This window comes from Chelonoidis abingdonii, chromosome 19, assembly GCF_003597395.2.
Source record: "Chelonoidis abingdonii isolate Lonesome George chromosome 19, CheloAbing_2.0, whole genome shotgun sequence".
Classification (NCBI taxonomy): Eukaryota; Metazoa; Chordata; order Testudines; family Testudinidae; genus Chelonoidis; species Chelonoidis abingdonii.
In genome coordinates, this window is record NC_133787.1 from 18,677,001 (window position 1) to 18,694,548 (window position 17,548).

The 17,548-nt window shown below is 42.5% G+C and overlaps 2 protein-coding genes across 3 annotated transcripts in view; both read left to right on the top strand.

The window, feature by feature from the left end:
• Nucleotides 1-17,548, top strand: part of VPS35 (VPS35 retromer complex component) — a 252,384-nt gene that overhangs the window by 56,776 nt on the left and 178,060 nt on the right. The gene's annotated exons all lie outside the window — the stretch shown is intronic.
• C19H16orf87 (chromosome 19 C16orf87 homolog) overlaps nucleotides 1,875-17,548 on the top strand; it is a 50,387-nt gene continuing 34,713 nt past the window's right edge. For both annotated transcript variants that reach the window (XM_032778095.2, XM_032778096.2), the window contains exon 1: nucleotides 1,875-2,116. In XM_032778095.2, the coding sequence (XP_032633986.1) occupies nucleotides 2,051-2,116 (66 nt within the window). In that variant the 5' untranslated portion in view covers nucleotides 1,875-2,050. The remainder of the gene's footprint in view (nucleotides 2,117-17,548) is intronic.

Here is a 17,548-nt window from a genome sequence, read left to right on the forward strand (position 1 = left end):
GCATTGCAGTCCCAGTACAGCTCTATAATACTGTTGGCAGCTCTACTTCAGTCTGTCTTAAACAATAATCTTCAAAGTGAATTTTCCATAGAGACTTTCCCTCCTCTTTTTTTCGTTATACCCTTTACAATATATAGAGAAGTCATCCAAGGCTGTAGTTAAGGTTGTCAGTATTGTCACTATCGCTCTCTTTTTTCTCTCCTGAGGTTGAGCTCATCTATAAACACTGTTTTTAGGGGAAAAAATGCCCTTTACAATTCATGTTTCAGATTAAGAGCTATTTCTTGGCCTAGTTTTCAAACATGACATAAACATTTAAATTATGTTGTCAAATTGTTTTAGAAAGCTTATTCAAAAAGAAATTTAGTCAGCAATACATTTACATTATGGTATATAAACACTTATTCCCTATATTTCCCCCCTCAAGAATACTAATATAATAAAAACAATCTACCAGACAATCATAGTAAAAAAAAATAATCACAAATTTACTGATTTTGTTTGCTACAGATACCAGGCACAATAAGAAAAAATTCCAAAATGGATTCAAATAAACTATTTTGAATTCGCAAGTGTATAATAGCATGTATGTGCATGACAGAGGTTGAAGCACTAGGCACCCAAAAATAAACATCAAAGTAAAACAGAACAGAGTAAAATAAAAATTCACTTCTCACCCCCAGAGTTTTCTTGCTCTGGATTTCTTGATGTAAAGGACTTGTATAGTCTGTTTTAAAATCTTAAAAAATGTTTTGGTTGTATATAAAAGATAATTTAATTCAGTAAGATGTATACAGTATGTAATTCCACTCCTGTTTTATTACCCCAGTTCTTGTTATTCATACTTAGCCCATACTTTAAAATACTGGAAATAAGAGTAAGCTTGTCTTTTAATTTCCCTCATTTTATGATTGCTACTAAATAGTTATGGGACAGTCGACTGTGAAAGAAAGATGCCTAAAGTGATCATCCTTGAATAACGTTACTTGTAAGATCGAGATTGAAGGATCAGGGGGAGATAACCCTTAGAGCCGAGAGCTTTATAAAAACGAACAGCGCAGTGATTTTCTAAATGTTTTCCTAGTTTCAACCACTTCAGAAAACAACCTTTTTGGAGACCCACTTTTCCCACTCCCACTTCCACACCTTCCCTGAAGCAACTACAGGAGCTGGCCGGGCTACATAAAAAGGGAATTTCACAACAGTACTAGTGAGATAAGATTAAACTCGCTGTTGCAAGTACGCGCTTTCTTTGTTCTCCCTGGTTACAGGCTCAGCTATTTGTCAGCACTGAATTTCTCCTCTTTGCCTACAACCCCCAGCCCCAGCGCACTGGCCTCTCCCGCTGGCTTTATGGTGAGCATGTAGCGGCCCAGTGACTTTGGGGCCACCGGCCAGAAGCCATAAGGCATCTGTCTAGGTTCTGTTCCGTGTGTGGGTTACACCTCACGGCCTCCCAGCCCCCCGGGGTCCTCTAGTTGGGCGGCAGTTAGCCGGGGGCAGCGGCCGGGAGCCGCGGGCGCTGAGAGAACTGGAGGGGCGGCTAAGCGTCTACCCTTCTCCCCTGCACAGAAGCGGCGGCCAGGCTCCAGCACCCTGTCCACTGGGGCCCGGGACTGGGCTGGATCTGAACGCACTGCCCCGAGCCAGGTCCGTACCCCCTTTCGCCCGCTCGCTACCCCCAGCTTAGCTTTCCCTCAGCGAGAGTCGCGCGCCGCTATGTCCTCTCCCAATGAGCTCGCTTGCCTGAGACAATCGGCCGGGCCTAGGCCAATCCCTTGGCCGGGCGGTGTCTCGTTAAATCCCGCCCTGCAGCTGCAGTTGTAGGGGGGTGGGGCTTGGTGACGGCAGGGAGGAGAGTGACGCGGGAGCGCTTGGGGCCGACAGTTCGCGGCAGGGGGCGCGGGCGCGAGCTGGGTCCTAAGGTCGCGCGGACGAGAGTGTACTTGCCTGGGCGGCCGCGTGAGGTGTGTGGCGCGCGCCGCGCCGGCCTGCCCCGTGTTCCATCGGGGGCGGGGCGACCGCTCTCCCCCCAGCAGCAGCCAGGAGCATGTCCTCGAGTAGGGCCAAGAAAGTGAAGATGGCCACCAAGTCCTGCCCGGAGTGCGACCAGCAGGTGAGACCTTGGCTGGGCAAGGGGCACCGAGCCTGCCCCGTTTAGCCCCACCATAAGGGAGAAGCCCGAGCAGTGCTGCTTTCCTTGCCTCAAAGCTCTGCAGCATCCTGCACATGTTTCTCAGGCAGGGGGTTGGCAGGGGAAAAGAGTTTCACCTTTGCAGTCCGTGCTTGCCTCCATTATTTAATAAAACGTTCTCCAGAACCGATGCGTTTATAACTGCAACACTTTAGGGTTTGCAAGGTTGTTTTGGAAAGGGGCATGCCATTACTTTGCTATTTATCTGGAGCGCTGTGCTCTGGTAGCTGAGAAGAGTGGCTCTGAGGAGAGCTGGGGGACACAGAGTGAGGTTGGGGAAAAGGGATTATTAAAATAACCCACAACTCTTTTTTTTGCACTTTGCATCCACTTACAAACTGGGATTCTGCTAGTAACACAGTGAAGTTAGATGGTGGATAAAGGGATTCTGTTACCACAAGAACCTGGTTCACCTTTCTTAGCAGAAAGTCTTATTTATTCAGTAATTGCTTCTAACTTCATAATTCATCATTATTCATTAATCCCATTGAAAGTCTGCTTTGCCCTCTCCTTGCATGGCAGAGGCATGTTCAATGTACTTATCCTGACTGACCTCTGACCTAGTTGGACTGGGTTCAGAAGGTCACAGCCTTTTTCCGCTTGCTGTTTCCACTCGCCTTAAGACTGGTTGCTTTGTGTTCCATAACAAGGACTTCCTTATTGAACATAATGTTTTTAATGCTCTCTGTTGTTTCTGTCCACTCTCCAGTTCTTGATAGCTAGAGTAGTCATCTCTTGAATTTCTGAATTACAGCGTTGACTAGATGTTGAACCTTCTCAAGGTTAATTCAGGAAGTTTCTCTGTGGCCCAGATGCATTCTGTTGTGAAAAAAATGAGCTAGCTTCCTGAGTTTAAAGTAAAGTCACTTTTAAACAGTGCTTAATTCTGAGCCAGTGTTTAAGTGCAATATGGCCGTTGCCTTTCTAGTCTTTGTCTGGAATCCCATCTGAATGTCTTGAAATATTTATTAGCATTATAGAGTTCTATTATGCAGAAGGTTTTTGTGAAGAATATAGAATTATTTACGCTTCAGATATTAGTAACTTTTAAACAATTTATTAACTGTGCAAATACAACTTTGTCCTTGGATGATTAATACTGATTCAGTAGCTTTCTCCCCCTTTGCTGCAGTTTACCGGCTTGAGACCTTAATCAAAAGGATTTCTAGTATAGCGTGACTCAGATCTGTAGGGAGTTTTGTGAGCTGCTGCTCCACAGGTTGATCAACTGTTACTGATGTATTGCCTCGTGGATGAGCTGTATTGCAACAGCATTAAAAATTACATAGCAAAAATAACAACATTGGATTATTACCATTTTATTTCTAACTAACTTGTCCTTATTTATGCTATTTACCATTTACATAGCACTAATTTTGAACAATGACAATGACTAGTCAGTTTCACTCTTTCCTAATCCACTGGGACAATGGTACAGCTCTACGAGAGACAGTTTAAATTAAAATAATCTATTCTAATAATGTTTCTGTTTCATATTAGATCCTATAAAATGCTAACAAATTTATTTTTAGGCCTGTGTTATCAGACAGTGTCCTATTTTTATTTATGAAAATAAAGAAGAATTTTACTTTGTTTGACAGTTAACTTGATATGCTTATTCTTGCCTGGCTTCTACTTTCAATAGACTTATATTAGCTTTAAGGTATTTCTGTTCATCCTCAAGATTTGTTTGGAAAGCTAGGCTTTCTGGGATATGCTTTCATATTTATATCTTGACTTTTTAGTAAAGCTTTTGATACTGTCTCACATGACTGTCTCATAAACAAACTAGGGAAATGCATCCTAGATGGAGCTACTATAAAGTGGGTGCAAAACTGACTGGAAAATGGTTCCCAGAGAGTAGTTATCAGTGGGTCACAGTCATGCTGGAAGGGCATAACAAATGGGGTCCCACAGAAGTCAGTTCTGGGTTTGGTTTTGTTCAAGATCTTCATCAGTGATTTAGATAATGGCATAGAGAGCATAGTTACAAAGTTTGCGGACGATACCAAGATGGGAGGGGCTGTAAGTGGTTTGGAGGATAGAATTAAAATTTGAAATGATCTGGACAAACTGGAAAAATGGTCTGAAGTAAATAGGATGAAATTCAATAAGGACAAATGCAAAGTACTCCATTTAGGAAGGAAAGCTGCACACATACAAAATGGGAAATGACTGCCTTGGAAGGGATGCTGTGGAAAGGGATCTGGGAGCCATAGTGGACCATGAGCCAAATATGAGTCAACAGTGTAACTCTGTTGCAAAAAAAAGCGAACATCATTCTGGGATGTATTTAACAGAAGTTTTGTAAGCAAGACATGAGAAGTAATTCTTCCGCTCTACTCCATGCTGATTAGGCCTCAACTAAAGTATTGTGTCCGGTTCTGGGCACCACGTTTCAGGAAGGATGTGGACAAATTGGAGAAAGTCCAGAGAAGAGCAACAGAAATGATTAAAAGTTTAGGAAACATGACCTTTGAAGGAAGATTGAAAAAATTGGGTTTGTTTAGTCTGGAGAAGAGAAGACTGAGATAATGGTAAGTTTTCAGGTCTCTTCCAGTCCTGTGATTCTATGAGTCATGAGAGGCGATATCGGACAGTAACTGAAATACTACTCTGATGGATTATATCTACTAAAGGACAACTTATGCTAAATGCTCAATTTCTGAGGGACAATCTACACTGATTTCTATATTTGCTTTCTACAACCAACTCTATATAACTTTTCATGAGTGATATACCTGAATATTTGGAGTCTAATATCTAAACTCTGTCGTTAAATGTATTGACCTAAATTTGGGTTACTGCAGATTATATACTATATTTTTTTCTGATTTTTAAACCAGATTTTATACTAATCTAAGCACTGCACCCAGATGTACAGACACTGTTTCCTTAACCTGTTGTGATAGAACCAGACCAGTTGGGAACAACAGAGTTGTAGAAGGGAGATCTACTGGCCACTGGAGAAGCAGTTTTCTGTTCCCTGAGTGACCAGAGCAGGGGCTGCTCCAGGCTGATGAGAACACCTGACTCCAATTAACCTTCTAAGAGTCAGGTGAGGCTGTTAAGCACCTGACTCTAATTAGGTCTCTCTGATGCTATAAAAGGGCTCACTCCAGTCAGGCCAGGGGGAGCCAGGGAAACCAGAGGAGAGGAAGTGCATGGGAAGAGTTGGGAGCAAGAAGCGCAAGGACCTGAAAGTGAGAGGGTGTGCTGCTGGAGGACTGAGGAATACAAGTGTGATCAGACACCAGGAGGAAGGTCCTATGGTGAGGATAAAGAAAGTGTTTGGAAGAGGCCATGGGGAAGTAGCTCAGGGAGTTGTAGCTGTTACAGGAGGCACTATAGACAGCTGCAATCCACAGGGCCCTGGGCTGTAACCTGGAGTAGAGGACGGGCCGGGGTTTCCCCCAAACCTCCCAACTCCTGATCAGACACAGGAGGAGTTGACCCGGACTGTGGGTTCCACCAGAGGGGAAGATCTCTGAGGCAAGCAAATCCGCCAATAAGCCCGGGACCCACCAAGGTAGAGGAGGAACTTTGTCACACTGTGTATTATGTAATTTTAACATTAGCATTAATTAAAAAAAAAAATGTCAGCATTTGCAAGCAATGCTCACATGTTCAACTTGTCATTAAATTTTGTTTCTGGAAGAAACAAGTAACATGCTCAGTTCTCATCCTGGGTGATAAAAGAAGAAATTAAAATGAATAAAGGTATTTTAGTGTAAGACTTCTTGCAGTCTAATATTGTTGGGAGCTTATGATGCTATAAGAGCAAGTAAGTAATTTTTGTTTTTAAAAAGATGCTACTAATCTAATTTCATTCTGCTCTTTCAGCCTAAAGTAAAGTATACATGTGTCTGAATAAAGTTTCTGTGCTAGGCTCTTCCTGCTGCTAGCATGGAATTACATGCATATGTGCTGTTCCAGCCCAAAGGCTGCTAAAGTGGTCTGATTGTTTCTCAGTGCTCCGGAACCCTTGTTCCAAATCCTGGCACACTGTAGAAGAAAGTAAATTTTTGCCTTAGCACCAGTAGAACGCACAGCTTTGTACGTAAGTAGCTAGGTTGTATATTCCCCAGAATAGTCACCTACAGCCATCTGTCAGTCCTTCCATAGAGGAAGTTCTCATGTTGGGGTGTTGGTGGGCAGTCAGGCTGTGCTACTAATTCTCAACTACTCTCAGAACAGGGGTGTTGAGGATTATTCCTAGAATTCTGCGCTAACAGTAATGTGTGCGAGGGACTTTCATGGAAATAGTTAAATTTAAACTCTTGAGACGATTTAGTATATTGACTGCATACACTTTAAGGCCTGATCTACACTACGCTTTTAAACCGAATTTAGCAGCAGTAAACCAATTTAACCCTGCACCCGTCCAAACAACGAGCCCTTTATATTGATATAAAGGGGTCTTTAAACAGGTTTCTGTACTCCTCCCCGACGAGAAGAGTAGCGCTGAAATCGGTATTGCCATGTCGGATTAGGGTTAGTGTGGCCGCAAATCGACGGTATTGGCCTCCGGGTGGTATCCCACAGTGCACCATTGTGACCGCTCTGGAAAGCGATCTGAACTTGGATGCACTGGCCAGGTAGACAGGAAAAGCCCCACGAATTTTTGAATTTCATTTCCTGTTTGCCCAGCGTGGGCTTGATTCAGACCGGGTGGTTATGTCAGTCCGAAATCCCAAAAAGAGCGTCCACATAGACTGTTGAGAAGGATATGATCTGATAACTGTTATGGGGAGACAAATTCGTTCTATCAGAGCCTCCGTTAAGAAGAAGACACAATGCCAAAGCATGTGAAAAATCTCCAGGCTATGATGAGAAATGAGCCACACAGGGACTCAGCACAGTGCTTGCATGACAAGCGTTAACGGAAAGCCAAAGAATGCAAATGGTCGTCATGGAGGGAGGGGAGGTGATGGTGACTGAGGACTTCCACTCCTACAGTACCCCCAGTCTTCCGAAAAGCATTGATTCTTGGGCTTACCTGGCTCTCCCAATGCTGAAGGGTCAAAAACCATTGTCCAGGGTGTTCAGGGTATCTCTGTCAATTTATGCCCCTCCCCCCCATGAAAAAAAAAGCGAGAAAAAAAATTGTTTCTTGCCATCTTTCAGTGTCACCGATATGTCTACTGCATGCTGCTGGTAGATGCGGTGCTGTGGCGCTGAACAGCAGGCCATCCCGTCCCCTTCCTTTCCTGATGGCAGACGGTACAAAATGGTTGGAAAACCGTCATCATCCGTGAGTGCTACCTGGCTGGCCTCAGGTGAGGTCGGCTGGGGGACGCCTGCGGTAAAAATGGAGAATGACTCCGGTCATCCCCGCAGATGTACAGAACGCTGGGTAACCGTCTTCATCATAGACTGGAGCTGAGCTCTATCAGCCCCTCCCTTTCATGTCTAAAGAAAGATTCTGTACTGCCTGACTATCATAGCAGCAGGAGGCTGCCGCTCCTCTTCCCCCCGCCCCCTTTAATGTCCTGCCGTGGACTATCATAGGGAGCTGGAGGCTGCCTCCCCCTCTTTATCTCACAAAAAGTCAGTGTTTCTTTTCCTGCATTCTTTATTACTCATCACACAAATGGGGGGACACTGCCAGGTAGCCAGGAGGATGTGTGGGATAGAGGAAGCAACAGGTGAGTTGTTGCAGGGCATCCCCTAGAATGGCATGTACCTCATCATTGTGCGGGTATCTCTGGGCTCTGACCTGAGCGGCGTGCTCTCTGGTTTCTGAGTAGACTTGCCCCTATCTAGCAGGACTGACTCTATTTTTAGACAAAACATTAAAGAAGGGAATGACCCGGGGAGGTCATTCTCATTTTATTGTCCATGTGCCCCGGCTGACCTCAGCGAGGCCAGCCGGGAGCACCCATGACAGTGCAATTGGTACAAAATGATTGATAACCGTTCATCTCATCACCAATTACAATGTCCGATGGTTGCAATAAGAGATGGTACCATCTCTGCTACCTTGCAAAGGCAAATGAATGCTGTGTAGCACTGCAGTACCGCCTCTGTCAGCAGCATCCAGTACACTATGGTGACAATGAAAAGGCAGAAACAGGCTCATGGTTGCTATGCTATGGCATCTGCCAGGGCAATCCAGGGAAAAAAGGTGCAAAATGATTGTCTGCCGTTGCTTTCACGGAGGAAGGGATTGAGTGACGACATTTACCCAGAATCACACGCAACACAGTTTTTGCACCATCATGCATTGGGATCTCAACCCAGAATTCCAATGGGCGAGGGAGACTGCAAGAACTATGGGATAGCTACGGGATAGCTGCCCACAGTGCAGTACTCCAGAAATCGATGCTAGCCTCGTTACATGGACGAACGCCACCAAATTAATGTGCTTAGTGTGGCCGTATGCACTCGACTTTATACAATCCTGTTTTACAAAATCAGTTTCTGTAAAATCGGAATAATCCCGTAGTGTAGACATACCATAAGTGTAAGAGCTCGCTTAGAACCACTCACCATATGTGGTGTTAAAACAAAGTAAAACCCACATAATTGAGTAAATCAGGGAGCCCAAGGCAAATGGTGTTAATAGAATGAAACAAAGAACAGACAAATTTTTAATAGTTGTTGTGCAAATGAATTAAATAAAAATTTGGCATACAATAATAAGTAGGGTATGGTCCTGCAAAATCTGACTACTGTTGTGGGATAGATTCACTACGTATTATTAATAAGTATTCACAGCATTTTAACCCATATTTCACACTCTTCTTTCAAAGATGTGTGAGCCCAGCATTTCTCTGAAAAGCGACTATGTAAAAATTCAACCTGTACTTATGTTCAAAATTGTCTAGTATCATTTTCCCTTTAAGCTCTCCTCCCCCTCACCCAAAAAAAAAAATCTTGTAGGCAGAGACTAAGTCTGAAAAGGTGAATATCAGAGAGATTGGAGTGATCAAAAGCAGAGTAGAATGGAAATCTTGTGCTGCCTTAACTATAACTGCAGATGTCAATCATTCAGTTATGTCTAAAAAGAAATATATTATTTTGGTTCTTTGTCTGACAATTGTGCTGCTATACCATCAGCTTATTAAATGCAAACGCAGTCTCTGGAAGGTTAGTCAAATTTTGAGGTGGGACAAACCTTGTGTACAAAAAGTCTTACCATTAAAGTTAAATCATCAGTCTAAAAATCACACTTGCTCGAATTTTTTTGCGTGTTTCTCTTAATTGTGATGCTTAAGATTACTATAATTGAACAATTATCAAAATTATTTTTTAAATTATGCATTTGGCAGTATTTTCAGTATGGTCAGTATATCTTGTGTGTAATCAGTTTCCTTTTGTGTGTGTGGGTCTTTTATGAAATAATTTGAGAGAGACATTTTTGTAAAAATGATTGGAAAATTACAAAAATTGGCAGAGGTACTGGTGGTAGAAGCAGCAACTGGAACTACAGTGGAGTTGCATCTTACGTGGGGGTTAGGTTAGAAAGTCGGTGTGTAAGGCGAAAATCGCGTATAGTCAAAATTACCCTTGAAAATCCCTTAAATCACTCATAAAGTACAGTATATTATACATAGTTTTGTGTATACAACCCTGTACAGTAATATGCATAATGTATACAGTAATAGAGTACATATGCAAAATATAATTGTACAATACTGTATTTTTAATTACAGGGGGTAATTACAGGGGGTCATCAGGGCTTGAAGTCAATCCAGGAAACAGAGGTGACAGAGAGCTTGGGTGATGGAGAGCAAGTCGTAGACTAAAGTGGTTGGCTCTGGCTCAGCTTGAGAAGTTGATTGCATAGGCTCATCTGCTGCTGGCTGTTTTTCCTTGAAAAACATGGTGATCAGCAACTGTCGCTGTTGCCTCTTGAGCTGCTCAAACATTTCTTGATACGGTCTCAAATCGTCCATAATACTATGTGTGATCTTGAGGCTCCGTTCCATAGAGGGATCGTAGTCAGAAATTAAATCATTCAAGTGTTTCGCTGCTTGGAACACTTCAGCAAATTTATGAACTTGCTGGCTCTTCCTGTTCGTTGTCGTCATCTTTGTCTTCTGTAGACGATTTTTATCAGTTCCTCTAACTCTTTGTTAGTCAATCTTTCTCTGTGGCTCTCAGTTAATTCTTTAATTTCTTCCTCAAGGGTGTTGACAAAGCCATCGCCACCCATTTGCCTGGCCACCTGAACAATGGCTTTCACTTCTTTGTCAATGGTCAGGAAACCCTTAAAACCATTTACACGTTCTTTCCATAGGTTTCGCCACCATGCATTGACTGTTTCAGGCTTGAATGCATCCATTGCCTGTTTAATATAAGTGATGCAATCAGCAATGTTGAAGGACTTCCAACACTCCATCACATTAAGATTGGGATCAGCATCCATAGTGCTAAGTATATGTGAGAACATAAGCATCGTATACATGGCCTTGAAACATCAAATCACGCCTTGGTCGAGAGGATGGAGGTGATATTGGGGGGGAGAAAGACGACTTCAACATCGTTATGTGCAAACCAGAGTGCCACAGGGTGGCCAGGAGCATTGTCTACAATCAGCAACACTTTAAAGTTAAGTCCTTTCTCTTCAGGTTACCGCTTGACCTCCGGAATGAAACACTTGTGGAACCAATCCAGAAATAATGCTGCCATCACCCTAGCCTTTTCATTTGATTGCCAAAACACAGGCAGGAGATTTTTTTTTCTTGCCTTTTAGGGCACGGGGATTTGCAGCCCTGTAGAGCAAGTTCAGCTTTATTAAATGCCCGGCCACATTGTCACAAAACAACACAGTCACACGGTCTTTAGCTGCTTTGAAGTCAGGGGCTTGTCATTCTGATTTTGAAATGTAAGTGCGGTTGGGCATTTTTTTTCCAGAAGAGCCCAGTCTCGTCAGCATTAAAAACTTGTTCCAGAAGAGAGCCATTTTCTTCTATGATTTTCTTTAATTGTTCGGAGTAGGCTTTTGCTGCCTCTTCATTGGCAAATGCAGCTTCACCAGTAGTCTGCATGTTTTTGAGGTTGAAGCGGTTTCTAAAACTGTTAAGCCAACCTTGGCTGGCTTTGAAGTCCTTCTTATCAGAAGGCTGTCCCTCTTCGACAGGAGGTTTGAACAGCGCGTAGAGACTAAGAGCTTTTTCTCACAACGTGTTGCCATTGATAGGCACACGTTTTATGATTCATGTCTTCCAGCCATAAATTTAATGCCTTTTCAGTCTTCAATAAAGTCTTGTCACGCACCTGTCTTGTCACCTTAGCAGTTATTGGAGCACTTGATGCTACGGCTTGACGAATTTCTCTCTCTCGAATCTTCATGGCACGGATGTTAGATTCGTTGCAGTCGTATTTACGCTCCACATTGGAGACCAACATACCGTCTCTTAATAAGTCCAGCACAGCCAGTTTTTCCTCCTGCATTGGAACAGTTTGCTGTTTCTTCGGTTGAGCACCAGATGAAGTAGTTGGCTTGCGTTTAGGGGCCATGTTGTACGAAAAATACGTATCTTTAAACACTAGAATCACACTCAGCGCGGCAAGATGCTCACACTATGAGAAGCACGTGGGAATTGAGATCGACTGAGGGAACAGCAGATTCACATCTCCCATCTCATGCTCGCTCTGGGGCATTCTCTCATTGGGTGGAATTGCCCGCACTATTTACAGGTATACCTCTACCTCGATATAACGCTGTCCTTGGGAGCCAAAAAAATCTTACCGCATTATATGTGAAACAGAGTTATATCAAACTTGCTTTGGTCCAGCGGAGTGCGCAGCCCAGCCTCCTTGAGCGCTGCTTTACCATATTATATCCAAATTTGTGTTATATCAGGTCACGTTATATCAAGGTAGAGGTGTATCTTGTTGTATTTGTCTTTTTTTTTTTTGCCAAGCGCATTTGTTGAATTTGTATAAGTTAAATGCATGTATGATGTGACTTGCCAGTACTTAACTCTTTTGAAATTGTTTAGATTTCAAGTTGTCCATTTTACCACTTGTCGGAGAAGAACTTAGTTCTCATGTTTTGATTGGGTGCAGCAGAGTCAGATACTTTATTTCTCTGTACAATTGTATAGAGAGAGGGAGTGCCCTAGGACACAGGGTTGCCCCGGTCCCAGGCAGGTCTCTCCACTGGTAAACAATTAAGCAAGCATTTATACTTTTTGTTACATACAATAATAAGCAATAGCTGCATTTTGTTTATACATAGGCCATCATGATATCTTATTTTTCTCACTTCTATTTAGATACCAGTCTACGTTCCTCATTATCGACACAAGGTCGCAACAACTTCTCTCACAGTTCTTTCCCACTCGCCTCACACAATCCTCTCTTCTACAAATTTCGTGTCAGTAGGGTTACGGCTAGCCTAACTCTTGCTAACAGAGACTGTCATGTTTTAAGGTCCCGTTCAGATCCCTGTCAGGTCTTTGGAAGTATAACATAGAAACAATTAAAAAAAAAAAATGAAATTTTCAATAACCATCTGATGCTGCCTTCTCAAAAGTTGGTTATCTGTGCAAAACAACAATTATAGCCGTGTATATCCTAATACCAAAGACTTGGCGAAAGCAAGTTTTGAGAGTTATTTTTTGGTTTGGTGAAATAGTATAGTCTCAGTTGTCTCTAGAAGGATGGTATTCTTGAACACTTTGAATTTACATTTTTTAAAATTTCATATGGGATCAGAATGTGAGGTATAAACAAGTGATCAGTTGCTAAGTCTAAATTACATGAGGATGATGATGCCCTAGAGTACAGCAAAGGAAACCAACTGCCACTTGGCCTCCAATAGTCTTAGACTATAACAATTATTGTTTAAAAATAGTATTTATGTAGGCTGTACAAAAAGATGAAATCTGGTGCTCCCTGTACTGGTTCTGCAGCATTTGCAGCTATTCCAAGATACATGTTTCCATTTGATGTGGCAGATGAACAAGTAAGCAAAACAAGGACTTGCTGAATTTTACTTCTAAGTTTTAATAGACCTATCTTACAGTTGTCTGGATGAGATCAGATGTTGCACAATGGAAAAGGATTAAAATATGTGTGAAAACTTACTTGTAAACTTCTGGGGCAGATTTACAGAGAATGCAGCTTTCTAAAACAGTTGTGGGGGGGAGGGTTAAATTTAAAAACAACAAAAAGGAAAGTACCTGCTAGGATTGCGTTCCTTTCAAAGAATAAAACTTAAATAATTGCCAAGTTTACTCAGAAAAAGATGTGAGTTGACCGTAAAAATAATGCAAGCCATTCATTCTGAGGGATTCCTCAGTTCCACAGTTTTAATATAAAAACATAATCAACTGCATTTTGAATGAGCTGCATTGTTTATTAGTTAAGTGAACTGTTTGTGAATTGCACTGAAAAAACGCTTTTCTGAAATGTGACATCTTTATAAACTTGTGAAGCAAAGCACGGAAAATGTAGCAGTGCTACAGAAAGCAGTAAACAGTTTGTGTGGTCTGTATAGCAGGAGAATTGGCATTTGGTTCTTCTGTTAGAAGCACACTTAAATTGGTTTCCTGTGTATCTGGTAAAGTGTAAACAGTAACCTTGTGTTATACTTTCATTATTGCATGGTCTTAGTAAGCAGCAGCAAACCTGAAGAGATTTGTCTCAATGTTTTTGACATGGTCAGGACTTCTTTTTTTCTTCTGTGCAGTATCCTGCGTTAACACTATTTTGTTTAAATGTTAATTTCCTCGAAATCGTTTTTAGTTTCCTCTGTGTTTAGTCCTTTACCTAACTTTGTCTTGATACAGACATAATCAAAGCAGCACAATGCATTCCTGATTGACTTCTAAAGCCATGATTTGCAAAATGTTTAATGTAGATGATGAGCTTTGGTAACTTTTTCTGTTCTTTTTTTAATTGTTGAAGGAAATAATTTTTGCTAACTTTTTTTTTTTTTTTTTTTTTTTTAATGGCGGAATACACTTCTGTCCTTGTAGCTGTAGCATTCTAGAACTTCCCATATCATTCAAATTTTCCATATTGCATATGGTTACCATACGTCTGGATTATCCGGACATGTCTGATTTTGGGTTAATAGCACGTCCGGGAGGACTTTGTAAAAATGTAAAAAAGTCGGGATTTCCTCCAATGCAGAGCGCGTATGGCTGACAGAATGAGTGGCGGATTGAGTCACTCGCAGCTGGGCCTCCAGCAGCCAGAGCCCTCCGCTTCCCCCACAACCTCAGCACTGCTGGCAGTGCTCTGGGGAGGAGAGGGGAGAAGGGCGTGCATGCCACAGGGGAGCGCACAGATGGTCGGCTCCATGCGGAGCCGACTGCTGTTCTGAGTGGCTGATAAGAGGGCTGAGGGTTGGAGAAGGGCAGGAGGGTCCCGGGGCATCGGGACACGGGAGCAGGGGTGAGGATGGTTGGCGTTGGGGGGGGGCTGTTAGGGGAGGGTGTGTAGGGGGGCTTGGTTTATCGCGGGGCAGTAGCGGGGTTGTTCCTGGGGAGGCAGTTAAGGTGGGGGGGTCTCAGGAGGGGCAGTCAGGGACAAGGAGAAGGTAGGCTTAGATAGGGGATGGGGTCCCGAAGTGCGATTAGGGACAGAGGTCCCAGAGGGGGCGATCAGGGGACAAGGAACAGGTGGGCTTGGATGGATTGGGGGTTCTGTGGGAGGCAGTCGGGTGGGAAGTGGGAGGGAGTGGATAGGCAGCGGGGCTACCCCCCTATGGAGTGTCCTCTCTTTTGAAAGTTCAAATATGGTAACCCTAATATTGCAAGTATTCAGCCAGATGGGATAGTGCTGGATTTCCTCTAGAATTTACCAATCTGCTTTTAGTTGGCATCACTCGACAATATTCTCTTCTCTCTAAGGGTTTGGCTACACTTTGGAGCTGTACAGGGCTGGGAGTTAAAGCTGTCTTCGTACAGCTGTGTAGGGAAAGCATTGCAGTGTGGCCACACTGACAGCTACCAGCGCTGCAGTGTGGCCACATTTGCAGCGGTGTTGGAGTGGTGCATTATGGGCAGCTATCCCAGCGTTCAAGTGGCTGCAACATGCTTTTCAAAAGAGGGAGGTGGGGTGGAGTGTGACAGGAAGCGTGGGGGAGAGTGAGTGGATTTTTGGAGCCGACACTGTCAGCTCCCTGCCTTGCAAATTCCGATCACTTCCCCCACCCCTCTCTCATTCACTCTTAAATGCAAATAGCTTTCAGACCAGATAAGCAGCTGCTCCAACGGACTGCCTGCCCCCATCCTGTTTCTCTCCTCAAGCAAACACTAGCTGTGGACATTCCCTGCCTGCCTCTGCTCGAGCAAACAATTGCTGTGTTTGTTTTTTAGATAAGCAGCTGCTGCAACCCCGAGTTCACAACAAAACAAAGAGAGGCATCATAACAAAACAAAGAGAATTCTTTAGTTAAAAGCATTATGGGAAAATTCCGGAGGTCAGTTACAGCATAGTAAGATTAATCACTGTTTACACTGGCACTGCAGCACCAGCGCTGTTCTCTTTATTCTTCTCATCCATGTGGAGTACAACCTGCGGTGTACGCTTTTGAATGTGGTTGTGGTGTTTTCCCAAACTAATGCCAGATTCCCTTTCCCTTTAAATTAAAGTTCTCTTTGGTATACACAGACTCAGTGCTCAGAGGTGGGGAAGTATTGCCTCTTAGAGACACCGAGGGGGTGGCGTTAAGTTTTCCCAGATTACTGGGTGGGAGCTCTGCATTGTTAAGGCCAGGAAGCCAGGGAGATACAGCACCGTGTGTGCCTTGCCAGTGTGGACGGGGAGTAAGTTGCAGCGCTGTAAAGCCGCTACCAGCGCTGCAACTGTCCAGTGTAGCCAAAGCCTAAGGGTCTGGAGGGACTGAATTTGGATGCAGAGCACTAATACAAAACAGCTGTGACAGCCTGAAGTGTGCTTCCATAATGTACCCTGCACCTTTCACATTTTTAAACTTATTGCTAGTAAGTACTTGGGCTGAGGGATGAATTGGATGAGGATTCTTGGAGCTTAGTTCCACTGCAATCATATTTATAGCTCCTAAACTTATTATGAAACAGAGATGGATAAAAGTCAATGATTTTTTTTATTTAAATTAGGTTTTTCCCCTCAAAAAGCATTTTATCAAAAAATCCATCTAAAATAGTTTTAATTAAGATAAATTATAGCGCAAAGATATCTCATCATGAAATAGGGATTATTAATTCTATAGACAATATATTCATGTAATGTTTAAGAAAAGTTTTGTAAATGAGTTCATGGATTAGGGACCCAATTTTATGGGTCCCCAAGGGCTTTTGTATAGATTATTTAGTTTACTCTTTGTATCTACCCAGTGGGACTCAGTGCTCGATCTAGAAGATACCAAGAGAGATGCTTAATTTTGCAGTTCTCAAACTATGGATTTGTCTCTCCAAAGATAACATGCTTGTTAACAGAAAAAATGTTTTGAAATAAATATATGGAGGTGAGAAATAACAGACCTCAACCCTATTGTGTCTCTGCAAATTTGTGTACAGAGAGTCAATCCCTTACGTCTCTCTAAAAGTGAAAAGTTTCAAAAAGTTCAATTAATAGAAGATTGGGGGCAGAATAGATCTGGGCAAGGAGAAGTCTGGAGATAAATGTGAGAAGGGAGGGACAGGCAGTAGAAACAAAAGTGAAACTGTTTGAGCAGCATATTCCACAAGTCTTGAGGTCTTCCTGAGTGTAGCCTTCATATGATTTGAGATCTCCCATACCATACTCTCACTAGAAGGGAAAACCTATAATGATAGCAGGCCATAAAAGAGATCCAGTTTGGGAATAAGAACCATTCAAGAAATACATGTTTGGTGATGATGTTTTAAAGACAGTCATACAAGTGAACTGGTGGAAGTCTCTTTAGCACTTGGATTCAGAGACTGTTGAAGTGATAATCTCACTTTAAAGAACAGTAGCTTCTTCTGCTGGTGTAGAAAGAATATTTTCTTCCTTTAGACTAATTCATTCCAAATTGAGAAATTGTTTGGGACCGGAAAAAGCAGGAAAACTTGTTTTTCTTTTCCAGATTATGAACAAACAGGAAAACGAAGATTTCAGAGGTCTGAGTTAGCTGCAGAAGCCAATATCTTAAGTTTCTCACGTTGACCTGGCTGCATAGTCAATTATTTTTTAAAATTTCATTAGCTATTTTAGTTAAAAACAATTTTAACAAAAATGAACCTGATTTAAAAAAAACTTGTATGTTGAATGAAATTCAAAAATTCATATGCTTGTTTTGTTTAAAATATTATGTTTGCTGTTGAAGAAAAAATCCAGAATACATAACAATTTAAAAGTTTGTCTGGTATTTTCTCCTCGTAATACAGCATTGCAAGAAAATCCTTCAAATATTAATGAGTAACCTGTTGAATTGGAGATAGTTTG